Genomic DNA, 14,722 nt, shown 5'->3' on the forward strand with positions numbered 1-14,722 from the left:
AGGTTAACTTTTTTTCAACAATAAATATAGGCAAAAGTTACACTGGGGCTATTTGGTTTGACTCTTTAAATTCTTGGATTTTCTTTCTTTTTCTTTGGGGGTTTTTTGGTGTATGTTTTTCTTTTAATGATTCTACAACTACTTTAGATCTCTTCCACCAAGCATTACTTAGTCATATTAAATTTGAAAGATTATTACCTATTAGGTTGTAATACTTGCAGTTTAGTTTCTTCTAAGTGATTTAAAAACCTGGACTTTGAGCTGATAGTTCAAGCAGTAAAGATTTCACTGAGAAATTTGGGTAAATGTATATTTCTATTAGGTCATACTTTTTATATAAAAGGAAGGAAACTCGGAGCAGTATTTTTCAATGCAACATGTAGATATAATGAGATTTCTTTCTCACTGATCTATAACTATTTTCATCTGTCCTTTTCTCTAAACAGAGCACTATTTTTGTTTTTCAAGTTCCTTTTAAATCATTATTGGCAAATAACACAGAAAAGTACATGATACATTTGTATACAGATGTATAGATTATTTTAATGCAAATATTGTAATGGAGAAAGTTTCAAAGCACGAGGCACAGAGAGAAAGGGAAAGCAAAACATCCATGCTTTGTAGGGCCTCAATTGTCATTTGATCCTACATAGCACTCTTACCTTTCTTTAAGGTACTTTCAATTGAGGATGTTTGCTGTTCCTTAGTGTTTGATTCTAGGTAATGAAGTTGGAATGGATATAAGGAAGTTTCCTTTTTTCAATAACAAAAGTATTTTTATTGACCCCCAACCTCCTTCCAGTAGTTTTAAGGTACAGATTTTATGGGAAGAATCTACTTAACGTTCTCAGTTTTCTGCCTCCACACTATTCATGTGCAGGTACTCTTCTTGTCCCATAACATCTTTTATTACACAGCAGTGGTTATTAACTGGGTATCCACATTCCTATGCCCAAATAAAAAATCTTCTTTTATATTGAAGTCTGTTAAGAGCTGATTCGGAGGCTAAAGGAAACTCAGTAAAAGCTGCAAGTACTGTCTCAATGTCTTTCACTAGGTGAGAGTTCAGTGGTGTCTTATTTAGGAAAAAACTTGCCTCTTTTTTGTGTAAAATATTTTCCTGAGAAATTCAGGCTTGGAGTTATTAGAGAAATACTAGAACAGTTGTGAAGGATTGAGCAACAGTATGCTCTTTTTATAAATGGGCAGATTATACCCAGAACCACATCTGAAAAGTTAACAGGAAACGAAGTAATTGGTCCCTCAAATCATACTGAACTTTAAAACTTTCTGATGGTATTAAGACTACCAGATGGGCTTTATTTAATTTGTATTTTTTTATTCAGATGTGCTAGTAAGGTCATTTTTCTCGTCAGAATATTAGAGTGTTCATTTATTTTTCTAAAATTAAAATGTTTTTTTTTTTTTTCATGAAAGAAATCTCAAGTGTAAGTTGAATTGTGGCTTTTCTATTTCTTTTGCCAGATTAATAACTTAAATAAATCACACAGTACACTCATATTTTTACATGTGATGACTTCCCAAAGGGAGTACACTTATTTCATAGAAGAAAGTCTACAGTAAATTTATCATCTGCTTTTAATTTTATAAGGTCTTGAGTGTCTTCTTTCTTGACACACATTTATTAACTTGATCTAAGATTTTTAGCTTCTCACAATCCAAATTAATTTAGGGACAAATTGGTAAGCTGCAGTTATCCACATAAAAAAACAGAAAGCACCAGCTTCACTTTTGTAACACTCAGTAAGGTATGAGGTAGAAATCAATGTCTTTTGAGATCCCAGAAATGTCTTCACAGTAAAAATTAACCAATAGATTATAAAAGTTCTTTATTCCAGTTTATTTCCTTTTCACTCATCTCTTAATTACAGAAAACCCTTGGAAAATTATGCTAAGGGGAGAAATGAACACTCAAAACAGAACTTGATATTAATTGTAATAAAGTTTACAGTTGACTGGAAATTTACCATTTTATTACTGTTAATATTACCATCCCTAGAGCAATTCCTAGAGAAGTGGCTCAAAGTGATGACTTTTCTTCCCAAACCTCAGTGCTCCTGGCTCCTAGATCCATTGCCTAGCCCAGCATCCAGAATTCTAACGATAATGAATACCGATGTGGAGTTTTATAACAAAGGATAAAAGATCTAAAACACAACTAGACATTCAGATTTTGAAGTAGAGCATATTCAGCTTTTGTGTAAACTGAGCCAAGGCTAAGGTTAAGTTAGAGTCTTACCATAGTAGTTTATCCCAAGGTTAATAGAGACCAGTGTGTCTAGCCATCCTTACAATCTGTACTCTTAAGAGATGTTTAATATTTAGTGAAGCAAGAACATCAAAGACCTTTGAGAGCCATGCTCCAGAGAACAGCATTAGTTGTACAGACCTTAGCAGAGCTAAAGCCATAACTGCTGATTGAGGGGCTTTGTTCAGATGTGGAAAGCCATACTCATCTGACTCAAAATTGGGAAATAATTTTTTGAGAGAGCCACAGGAACAATTAATTGCACTTACATTAGAGCTATTGGTGAATCCAATTAGATTTCTCAGTTAGCCATAAGAGAGGGGGAAATGGTAGATGTTAAGGGTAAAATCTCTGAAAGCCAGAAAGAAAATAGGAGATATGATTTTTTGTGATTTGGGGTAATAATTACATTACACAATAGAGGAAAAGTGCTGCTGGGATGATGGTATTTGTTTATATACTGACTTGTTCCAAAAAGTATTTATCACAGTCGAGATGACATTGATACAAGCTCAACTTCTTTATAAATGTATTGGCTGGCCGTCATCTTTATTAACTTAGATTTTCTTTAAATAATAGAAGTATTAATGATTATGAAATTACAACTTTTTCGATATTAAATATATCTATATGAAGAATTAAATATAGCTTTAATCAACTTAAGTTTTTATGCGTGTCAACGCCTGGTCCCCATTTTACCCTTCCCTCAACCCACTAAACTCCCTAAGGACTATGCCCAATGTTTTGGTATTTAATAGATACTCAATAAGCATTTGAAAAGAATGAACATATGGTTATGTGATACTTTGAGATAATACCTAAATGGAAAGGAAGATTGTAAGTAAGCAGATGAAAGTAATTGTGATATGAATATTCTAATTGTGTTTTAATTATTTATCTCTCAGCTAAAAAGTTGCCAAAGAATGAACCACAGAATCCAGGAGCAAATTCTGCCAGGGGAAGAGGAGTAGACCTTACTGAACCCACGCAGCCAACTAGGAGTCAGTGTTGTAGTAACTAAACCTCCAGTTTGAACTAGCTGGAATATTCTTCTGCTTCCTAAATGTCAATAACAGTGGAATTGGAGCATTTAACCAGCTCAGTATGACTTCTAAAAAGAAGAGACTTATGATAGATTCAAGTTTCTAATACAGAATTATTTTAAGTGTTTTGAACTTAATTTTTAATAACATGCATGTGACCCTCTGACAAATGTTTCAGCAGTAGAAGGGGGAAAGAAGAGCTGTGTGTACACTTATTTCCTTGGAAGGTTAGGGGGAATCATTTCTCATCTCCAGGGATATAGACAAATGACTATCCGAACCCACAGTTAACCAGCCTGTTCTATGAAAAAGATTTGGACTTAAAATAATTGAGCTTTTCAAAAATATTCATTTTTTAGAAGCAGGTTCTAAAGATATTATGCTTAGCTACAGTAATTTCTCTTAATATCCATATTTAAAGTGTACATTCCACATTTTAGCAAATTAGCCACAAGAAGACAGTCCCACATCTTCCAGGGGGAAATGAACATTAGTGGCATCTAAATTGTAGCCAGTCTTGTTATTTTTTTAAATGAGGTAAAAATAAAATAAAGTGTAACCCTGTCTTGTTTTAAGAATATGAAAACTGATAAATGCATCTTAATGGGTAGTGTTCCCTTCAAACGTAAGCTCTTCCACAGAAGTGAAACAAACCAGGTGTCTGTGATTTCTGTTTAATCACTGCTGGCCATTACATAGGTTTTGTCATTTCGGGGCAGGGAAGAGGATTTTATTCCCTTCGGACTTAATATAGTCAATGCACTAACAATTATGTACATTCAGACCTGATTATTTTAAATTTGATCTTCAGCTGTACTGTAAATAGGGTACCGCATTGTAGTCTCCATATGTTTACTTTTCTGTAATATTTAAGAGTTGCTTAAAGGTATACAAAATGTACAGTTATTAAAACAGCTAATGTTTTTCCTTCTTGCCCTCTTTGAACAGAAGGGGCCTCAGTTGTTCCTATGCGGCTAGAACCATAAACAAACAATGTACCGGTAATTTGTAACATAAGTATTGCAATATGTTAGTAACAGTTTTGCAGCCTTGTTTTCCAAAGTTCATTTTATTTCAATCAGTTCAGTACATTGCACTAATTGTTTTAGGTATTTTCATTATATGAAATCTACCATGTATCAGAGATGATTTAATCTATTTAAGTGTTGAAATGCTAGCAGAACTTGTACATTTACAGTAATTCAGAATTAGTAAGGAAAACAGTTCACCAGTGTTTAGTTTTATATTGAGGTGCTCAGGTTGGAATAAAGTGGTATAAAAAGCAAGTACTGGTTTTTCTCTTTTTTTTTGGCATGGAACAGTGAACATATATAAATAGTATTATGTAATCCAGAGTCCGCTTTTGTATTTTCTTTACTACATTCTTAGAAATGATTTCTGTGATATTGATATACTATCCTAATATCTGATCCATTGAAGAATTGTCTTTATATTTTTGTATTCTGGATAATCAGATCTTTATCTTTTATATCAGAAACTGATATTCACTTCCATTGAGAAGTATTACCATAACTGTAATGTTGTCTCTGGAGCCAGCCATTAAAGCAGCATTTACAAGTTCATGGCTGATATACTCAGCTGCACCTTCATAGAAACTCTTAGTGCATGTTTTTTCATTTTTACTTGAATCTTTTGGCTCACCATCTGCCTTGGTTGGTATGTTAGCTTCTTTCTTGGTGCTAGGATTACGATTAGTTATTTCTGGTAGAAATGTTTGTCCATTTTTAGAATCACGAGTGAAATATTTTGAATCAGACAAATTTTCTTTTGAATATGTACGTGACACATATCCTTTAGATTCTGATTTACTCTGAAACAATATATGGATCGTACTTTCTGATTTAGTAATGCTTGATTCATTGGTTGGGAAAAACTGAAGCTCTTTGGATGATGAAGATTTGTTTTGGAAGCTAGAACAGTATGTTTCTTTATACATGTGAAACATTGTCATTGCCAGTGCAGTGACTTCCTTTTTATCCAGAACTTCCCAGAGTCCATTAGTAGCTAAGATAAGGAATTGACATAAGTCATCTATAGGGACAGAAATAGTTTGAGGTGCTGGAATAATGAAATTTTTCAATTTAGGATTTCCATGAAATCCAAGTCCTCTTGTAGTTTTTATTTGCCCTTCTAGGAGCCCATCTGATTCATTTGAACTAATTATTGCTCCTTTCTTAAGTACTCTTCTTCTTTCATTGACGTTTTGCATGTTATGTTTTTTGGTTAGGCAAAAGCCTTTTCCATTTCTGCATAAGACTGCTTCCACAGTACCTAAAAGATTAAAAAAGAAATTGATCCTAGAGATTTAATAACAAATTATATCAAAATATGCTGTTAACTTTGTTTCAATGCATAAACAAAGGTCATTTAAAAATATTTTTAAAATGTGTAATACTGGTGTCATTGGATGATTAACAGTAATTCATATCAAACTGGGGGGCCAGTTTACCCCTTGCTTAAAGCAATTTAGTGTTTAAAATACTACACTTAGTATTAAAATTACAGATAATGAAAATCAAAATTTTTATGAAACAGCTTAATATTTTTGCAGAGCCAAAAGTTGAACTTTTTTATAACCAACATATTTCATAGAGCAGACATTTCTAAATGTTTAAATAGATTTCTTTTCATTTAAAAAGACAAACTTTGATGTTTAAAGAAGAGTTTGAGAATTTTGTAACTGGTAAAAGTTAAAACCGGAACATAGAGACACGTGATGAAAAAAAATTAGAATGCCACTGTTAATTTCAGTATTATTAGGATCTTGATGTGTGTGGCTAAAAAGAAACTAAGTCACTTAGCCCCGTGAAGAAAAAATATTATGTATAGTAATATATTAAATGGATAATAGCCAACATGAAATTAAACTCTGAAAATTGAAATCTTAAAAGTTGGTTGTAGATTGTTCATGATTCAGGTGAACCTGTTAGGTGTGTTTCATTGAAATCTGAAGAAAATCTACACATAACTCTGAACAAATTTAAAGATGGTTGTATTATCAATACTTTCTTTGGTTTATTAAAAAAGATTTGTTTGGTAGGGAAATAGATTTCCCCCAGGTTTTTAAGAACATAACTTGTATATTCAAGCGTAGGCAATAGTTTTTCTTGATTTGGAATCATAAAAAAGTATCTCAAATTCTGAAATGGGATTAATGATATTTGAATATTATAATACCTTTGAGAATGAAAATTTATGGAGTAATGAAAATAAATATACATTAGAATATTCTGTTTTCAAACATGATGCTGTGCCTGGAATCAGAATTTTGTTGCTTTGTAAGTTCAATTCTAATCCCATTTTTTTAGGTAAATGAGTTTTAAGTTTCAAGAGGCTGAGGTCCACACAACTAGTATAATTGGACAGAAAGCATAAGTTGGTGAAGGATTAGTGTCAGGAATAGACTGATCTTATTGGCTCATTGCATAATGGGAATTGTTAAAATACCTGAGCTATTGGATGGAACCAAAGGATGACGTATGTGGAAAATGTTTTGGAAACCTAAGAACTATCATGAACAAATGATAGTCCTAAAAATGAAATGACCTCTTTTATTTCTTGGTAGTTTGGTTATTAATATTTTGTATTAATGTCTTTTATGCTGGTCATTCTACTTAACACTCTTCAGAGAATAAATCTTGACTTTTGCTAGTTATAAATTACTGTACCAGCAAAGCAGCATGGAATGGTATTGAACATGCCAGGTGGGTAAACTGAATTGTATAAGGAGGACATATGGTTCAATACCTCTTCAATTAAGTTTAAACTTCTTTATGTGTGTACATGCACATAAATAGTGCAACCATTGCTCTGAAAACATGGCTCAGATGTAATTTGGCTCAGAACAGTCAGATCCACTGACTTCCTAAATATTTGTATGTGACAAGCCAAAGCCTGTTCAGCAAAAAGAAAAAGCATTGTTTCTCTACTGTGTTGTTTGAAAAGAATTTAATAGAATTATGTAGTTAATGGAAGGGTGGTAAACTGGTATTTTGATTTTTAGTTGCCTCTGCAGAGAGCTTGGTGAACATAGCCTTATGCACTATTTGTTTCTCCACACACACACACACACACACATTTTTAATACTGTGCCAGAGGTTAGAAAATGCCATTTTGGCTGATTTTACTTTAGTACTATATTCTAGAAGAAGGGACATTAAATCCTGGTTGCAGTTTTTGCTGTACCATTGATTTGCTGTCTGACTTTAGGTGAGGTACTTAATTTCTTTGACAGTTATTCATCCTGATAAAAAGGTGATAGTACCTTCCGAATAACACATCTTTACATGTGTAAATGGTATATGAAGGAAAGAAAAAGTGGAGAGGTTACCAGTATTTCTCACATATACATGCATAGCCCAGGAGGTAGAGGGATAACTAAGATCCAGGCTCTGGAAGAGCATTAATGGAACAGAGAAGGAAAATTGGATATGCAAAGTTAATCATTTTATTTCCTGGTCCTAGGGTTGCATATGCTGTCACATGCAAATGGGGTTGTTGAAAGCAGTTGACTGTTAAGCTGAAGGAATAGAATAATGAACAAAAAGCCCCAAGAAGGATGGAAAATTGAAGGAAGAGCTTAACACAGTATGTCTGTGTTTGGAAAATTGAAGAGAAGAACAAGTCATGACAGTTTCAAAGAGAAGACAGGTTGACTTTAAAGGGAACTGTGATGAAGACCCTTAAATAGAAATTTTAATGAATCTGAGCATAAGTAAGAATTCAAGTTCCTAGACATAAAGTTAACCAATTTTCAGTAGCCGGAGAGATCGTGCTCTTCAGAAGATGTTATCAAAACAAAAATGGAACAGGGTTACTGGGAGTGCAACATGTTTAGGAACATTAATCATATAGCAATTCAAAAACTGCTTCAAGATGTTACTTGAGCCTTTTTAAGATGATGTATATAGTCATGCAGAGTGTTCCTTACGCAGAGGGCACTGATGTAATTGCCTACTGCAATTGCTGGGTTATCTTCAGTTTGTGAAAAGCGAGAGTAACCCTGTTACCTTCAGAGTGACCTTAGACATCCCAATAGGGAATTCCAAATGAGCAAAATCGAGATTTTTTTTTTCCTCAGATAAAGCCAGCAAGTCTACTTACCATTGAAGATAACAGGAAAGTTATTAAAGAACTGGAGGAAAGAGGAAGAAAGGTTTTGTGTGGTGATAAGGAAAATACCTAGGATGCATGAGTGCCCTGGCATAAAAAGACAGCTTGTTTAGAAGAAACAGCATAGGGAAGTGGAAAGGCTTGACACACTTGAACTTTAATCCCAATTTTATATGTGTGCATCTTTCATTAAGTCACTTTATTTCCCTGAGTAACTTTTCTACCTGCAATGTTGTTTTGTCAAGGGTATTGTGAGAATTTAAGAATAATTTAGTAAGTACACAGTTGATAAAGGTTATTTTTCATTGTGTTCCATGAAGGGGAAAGCAGACGAAGAGAGGCTATCCAAAAGAGGTTGAGGCGAAGCTATAAATGTTTCTCTTCAGACCCATTTATGAAAAATTGTGAGAAAAGCCTTATGAAGTAGAATCATATAGGCTTAAGGGAGTAGGGAGCAGCTACTTGGAACTTGAGAAATGAGGAAGGACATGGTTATTAGGTAAAGAAAAAGGAGCATAAACTAAGGAAACTTAAACATGAAGTGAACTTAAAATTGAAGCATAATAGAAACACATGTAAATGATGTTAAACTAGTTTTTCTTTAGGACTCGATTTTGGCAAAAGAAACAATTTGTATGCACGGACACTAGGTTTATGACTCTTCCTACTGAAAGCATGAGAGTTGACTGATGTGAAGCTAGCTTTCAGTGGATGTTCAAAAGATGGTTGGTTCATTCATTTTGTAAGATGTATGTGCTCATGAAACTCATGTTCACCATTGTACATCTACAGCCTAACAATACTTTATGTGCCAATCTCAACTATTTGTCAAATATTCGTTGAATGTGTTCTCGAGAACCAGAATTGTATATATGTGAGTCCATCACCAACATTTCTCCCCTAAAAAAGTAGAGGGAAGGTAAAGTATATAAAATGTCAATATTATTTAAGAACATCATTTTCATTCCTGCATAAAATAAGGCAATTCTGAAGCTGAATTAGGTTTTAGAGGGAAAGGATACAGCTGGAAATAATTTTAAAAGCACACTATGAGTGGGCAGAAATATCTACATCTATAAAAAAAACTATAAAAAAAATAAAACCTTGACAGGAAAATCAAAAATTAAATGAGATCTGCAAATACTGCATCAGTTATGAATGAAGACAGTGAAGACAACAAGAATGAGATACACCCAAAAAACAAGATGCCTGGTGGTATTCACTTGAAGTAATGGGACTTCAAGTCTAAAGGACATGAGTCCTGGTTCATTCACCACTCTTTATGTAGTGATGTAACCTTATGTAATACTTCAGTGATCCTCAGTCTTCTCGTATATTTAAACGTGATTATTCTTTCCTTAAATGTTGTGAGGATTAGATAAAGGAGTCAGTTGGTAACCTGGAGAAGAAGGAAGGGGGCTTGACATGGCTAACAATTAAGGAATTGTGGATTAATAGAAAAGTAGTGAGTAAAGCCAGGCTTGGTTTTTGAATCTGGAGTGAGCTCATAGGACAGAAAACTAGGACACTAGGAAACAAAAGTTTCTGGGGCCTCTTTAAAAGGAATTTTTAGAAACAAATACACAATCTGAAAATAAAGATATTGGAATAGCAGATATGCAAAAACTAATACAAAAGAGCAATAATGTGGCCGTCTGATTTTTGGATTGACTCTCACTGAGAACCAGAAAATATCCTGGATATGTAAGTCATATGTATTGATGAGCTATAAAAAAGTTAAAAACTCTCAGGTCAAAAGAGTAATGGCTAAATCCCAGAATATGCCAAGAGCAAAAGCTGGCTTTTACCTAAGAGCATTTATGGAGCTGAATAATTTGAGCTTTTAATTTTCACAGCGTTGTTTAATAGGACACAAAACTTGGGGCTTGTCCAAGGTGGGGAAGACTAATGGTACTCCCCAACAAAGGTAGGACTCCAAAGGACCATGCCCTCACTGAAAACAAACCAGAAATAAACGTATGCCCCTCACCAGCACCCAGGATGCCAGAAAAAAAAAAAATGACTATTTCAAACCGATGCTGAACAGTAGAGGAAAGAAAAATCACAATTCAGAACCACCAACTTTCATGCACAGGCATACTTTGTTTTGTTGTGCTTTGTTTTATTGCACTTCACAGATGTTACTTTTTTAGAACTGAAGGCAAGCCCTTCACCAGCAAAAAAGATGATGACTTGCTTTACTGTGAAACCTGCTTTATTGCGGTAGTTTGGAACTGAATCTCTGATTATTTCTTAGGTATGCCTGTATTTGTAGTCTGGAAAACCTCAAATAGATCCTTTAATTCAGATTGATAGGGATAATAAGCAGACATCAGGGAGCAGTAAATACATACTGTGGATGACACAGGCCTTAAATAATTGCCCAAAATATAAATTCTAGGAAATTTCTGCTTCTGGCCAGTGACTGGATTTACCCTTTCATTTGCATTGAGGTGACAGAACTGAGACCCTGGGAAGACCAAGGCGGCTAGAGTTCTAGGACAGAGTACCAGAGAGAAGAGAGCTGCACAGAGAATCCCAAAGATCTGCAGAGAAGCTTTCCCAAGTGTTTAGTAGGGTTTTGATCAATGTGTGCGTATGAGGAAACACCCCAACCCTGGGAAAAGAAGTATTTGGAGAGGATTAAAGAGAACATTGCCCAGGGCTCACTTAGGGTTGAGAACAATGTCTTTTCTCACCAGTCAGACTGGAAAAACAATTCATGGGTCACTGGATAGTATACTTAAGGAGGTCTTGCCTCAGTGCTGGAAAATAAACCAAATTGGGCATTGCTCTGGACCTTTCTGACAAATCAAAAGCTGTATCTAAAAGGATCAAATCACTTCTAAGTAACTATCCCCAAAGCTCAAGATGATACGTCCGGGGGCGGGGGGCGAGGGGGAGAACATTCACATGCTAATCCCTATAACCTGTGAATAAGATCTCATTTGGAAAAAAGGTCTTTACAAGTGTAATAGAGTTTTGAGATGAAATCATCCTGCACTATCCAAACTGGTCCTAAATCCAAAGAACAATATCCTTATAGGAGACGGGAAGAGACACAGGGAGAAGGGCAGAAAGCCAAGCGAGGACAAGGCCAAGGAGGCCCTGGAGCCACTAGAAGCTGCAAGAGGCAAGCATTTTTCCTTAGAGGTTTCAGAGGAAGTATGGCCTTGTCTACACCTTGATTTTAGGCTTCTGGCCTCAAGAACTGTGAAAGAATATTGTCTTAAGCTGCCAAGTTTGTGATAATTTGTTATGGCATCCCTAGGAAACTAGGACACCTGCAGAAAAATACTACCCACAATAAAATAAAAAAGCAATCAATTTGAAACTAAACCAGAACTGACACAGATGTTAGTAGCCAAGAATATTAAAAGCTGTAACTGCATTCCATATGTTTAGAAAGTTAGGTACAGACAGACATGGAAGATAATTTAAAAAATCAAACTTCTGAAGATGAGAAATAGAATGTCAGAAATATATTTGATTAATGGAAGATTAGACATTGCAGAAGAAAAGATTAGTGATTTCGAAGATGGCAATAGAAACTGTCTAAAATAGCATAATTTTTTTTTTTTTTTTAATGAAAAGAGCATTACAGAGCTTTGGGACAATTTCAGTTGGCCCAAAGTACATAATTTAAATGCCTCAAGGAGAGGAGAAAGCTGAAGAGAAAAAAAATGAGGTGCATCCCAATTGGTTTTGCTTGAAACCAAATCATAAAACCTTTAAACTAGCCAGAGGCAGGAAACCATGTTATAGAGGAACAGAGATAATAGACAACAGAGTTCTCATCATAAACAATGCAAGTCAGAAGACAGTGGAGCAATATTTTTAACACACTGAAAAGAAAAAATCTGTAAACCTAGAATTCTATTCCAAATGAACGTATCTTTCCAAAACAAAGGTGTAAACAGAGTTTTAAGAATTTGCTAGAAGACAACATTACAAAAACTATTAAAGGGATTTTTAAGCAGAAGTAAAACAATATCAAATATAGGTCTACAAAAAGGAATAAAGAGCACCAGGAATGATAACTCCATGGATAAATATACCAAATTTTCTTACTGGACTCTATTTGAAAAAATAAATACTTAACCAAACAAATTATACATTATATGTTATATATTTTATATTGTTAAGATGACAATACTCCTCAAATTGGTCTACAGAGTCAACACAATCTCTACCAAAATGTCAGCTAGATGTTTTTTGAGAAATTGACAAGCTAATCTAAAATTTATATGGAAAATCAAGAGACCCAGAATAGGCAAATCAATTTCAAAAAAAGAAAGCAGAGAGACTCACACTTCACAATTTTAAAACCCACTACAGAGCTCCAATAATCAAGACAGTGTGGTACTGGCATAAGGATAGACAGATCAGTGAAACAGAATTAAGACTTCAGCTATAAACCTTTACATTGGATAATTGATTTTTAACAAGAATGACAGTATCCTCCAATGGGAAAAGAATAATCTTTTTAGCAGTTGGTGCTAGGACAACTATATCCACTTACCAAAAAATGAAGTTGGACCCCTACCCTATGACACATACAAAATTAACTCAAAATGGATCATAGATCTGCAGGAGATAAAACTATAAATCTCTTAAAACACTGGTCTAAACTTTTGTGACCTGGGCTTGGGTAATGGTCTCTTAGACACCAGAGTATAAGCAGCAGCAACAACAAATTTAAAAAATTGGATTTCACCAAGATTAAAATGTTTTTATGTCGAAGGACATCAAGAAAGTAAAAACCCATGGAATTGAAGAAGATATATCATAAATCTGATAAAGAACTCGTATTCAGAATATAAAAAGAACCTCTACAACTCAACTATAGACAACGCAATTAAAAAACGGACAAAAGATTTTAGTAGACATGTCTCGAATGAAGATATTTAAATAACTAATAAGCACACAAAAGGGGTATTTGACATCAAATCAAAATCACAGTGAGACACCACTTTATACCCACTAAGATGGCTAGAATCAAAAAGACAGATAGTGTTGGAAGAATTTAGGAAAATTAGAACCATTATATGTTCCTGGCAGGATAGTGAAATGATGCAGCTACTTTGGAAAATAGTTTGGCAGTTCTTCAAATGGTTAAACACAGAGTTACCTTATGCCCAGCAATTCCATTCCTGGTATACAAGAGAAGTAAAAACATGTCCACACAAAAATGTGTATACAATGTTTATGCTAGAACATTTTTGTCATCTCAAAAAGTAACGTAGTACCCTTTAGCAATCAGCTCCTTATCCTCCTGTTTCTCCAGGTCTAAGCAACCACTAACCTGTATTCTGTCTCTATACATTTCCTACTGTGGAGATTTCATATAAATGGAATCACATAGCATGTGTTCTTTTGTCACTGTGGTGACTGTTGCACATATCTGCAAATATACTAAAAACCATTGAAATGTACACACTTTACATGGGTGAATTGTGTGCTTTGTGAATTATATGCTTTGTGAATTATATCTCGAAGCTATTAAAAATAAAGGCACTGGGGAAAATGATTAAAGGGGTCAAATAAGAATCCTTATGTTTATAAGGAACTCGTGTGGTTAATTAGGAATGTAAAATTTGTAGTTTAATTGATGTTAAGGAAAAAATTATAATTATATATTCTGTATAAATATAGTTGTTAGTATTTTAATCCTATGAGGACTATTTGAAGTAAATTAAGAACACTAAGAAAAATTATAAAATGCAATATAAATGAAAAGTGCTAAGAACAAAAAACCAAAAATGTCAGTTTGGAAATACCTTTGTTTACATGCATAAAATCAGCATTTATTCGATGGCTTCATCATTGCCCTCATGTTTCATTATAAAGTGAAGTTTTTTTGTTTGTTTTTTTTTTAATTCCTGAGTTGTGAAGGCACTGGTATTTTACAAATTTCAAACAAGAAAAATAAATTCCCTTGTTGTAATTATAATTATTTTTTAAAATAAAATATATGCTCTTGATGAATTTGTATGGACATTTATTTTTTATAGCCCATTTTAGCTATTTTCTTTTAAGAATGCTTTTGTAGCATAAACCATGTCCTCCCTTTCAAAGCTGTTTGTTTTCCCTCTGTATTTTTGTTTCTATTAAAATGAAGGATGCCTAAATAAAACAGTCTGACACAATTATGCAAGCCTGGAAATAAGCCCACGAATGTTCGATCTGAGATTAGAACCAACCAAACAGCAGTGAGCCTGGAAATACTGACTCTTGGTAAACTAACATTTAATGATTTTATCTCCTCATTGACTAT

The 14,722-nt window shown here is 34.0% G+C and overlaps 2 protein-coding genes across 3 annotated transcripts in view; one reads left to right on the plus strand and one right to left on the minus strand.

Annotated features, from left to right (window-relative positions):
• RAB5A (RAB5A, member RAS oncogene family) overlaps window positions 1–4,598 on the plus strand; it is a 28,656-nt gene extending 24,058 nt beyond the window's left edge. For both annotated transcript variants that reach the window (XM_006907272.2, XM_015585800.2), the window contains exon 6: window positions 3,175–4,598. In XM_006907272.2, coding sequence (XP_006907334.1) covers window positions 3,175–3,290 — 116 coding nt within the window. In that variant the 3' untranslated portion in view covers window positions 3,291–4,598. The remainder of the gene's footprint in view (window positions 1–3,174) is intronic.
• Window positions 4,599–4,706: 108 nt separating this feature from the next.
• The window catches only part of PP2D1 (protein phosphatase 2C like domain containing 1), a gene marked incomplete at its 5' end in the record, with an annotated part of 15,541 nt that continues 5,525 nt past the window's right edge, over window positions 4,707–14,722 (minus strand). Inside the window, one exon of the mRNA XM_025043605.1 lies at window positions 4,707–5,604. Coding sequence (XP_024899373.1) covers window positions 4,799–5,604 — 806 coding nt within the window. The remainder of the gene's footprint in view (window positions 5,605–14,722) is intronic.

Source organism: Pteropus alecto, unplaced genomic scaffold (genome assembly GCF_000325575.1).
Source record: "Pteropus alecto unplaced genomic scaffold, ASM32557v1 scaffold92, whole genome shotgun sequence".
Classification (NCBI taxonomy): Eukaryota; Metazoa; Chordata; class Mammalia; order Chiroptera; family Pteropodidae; genus Pteropus; species Pteropus alecto.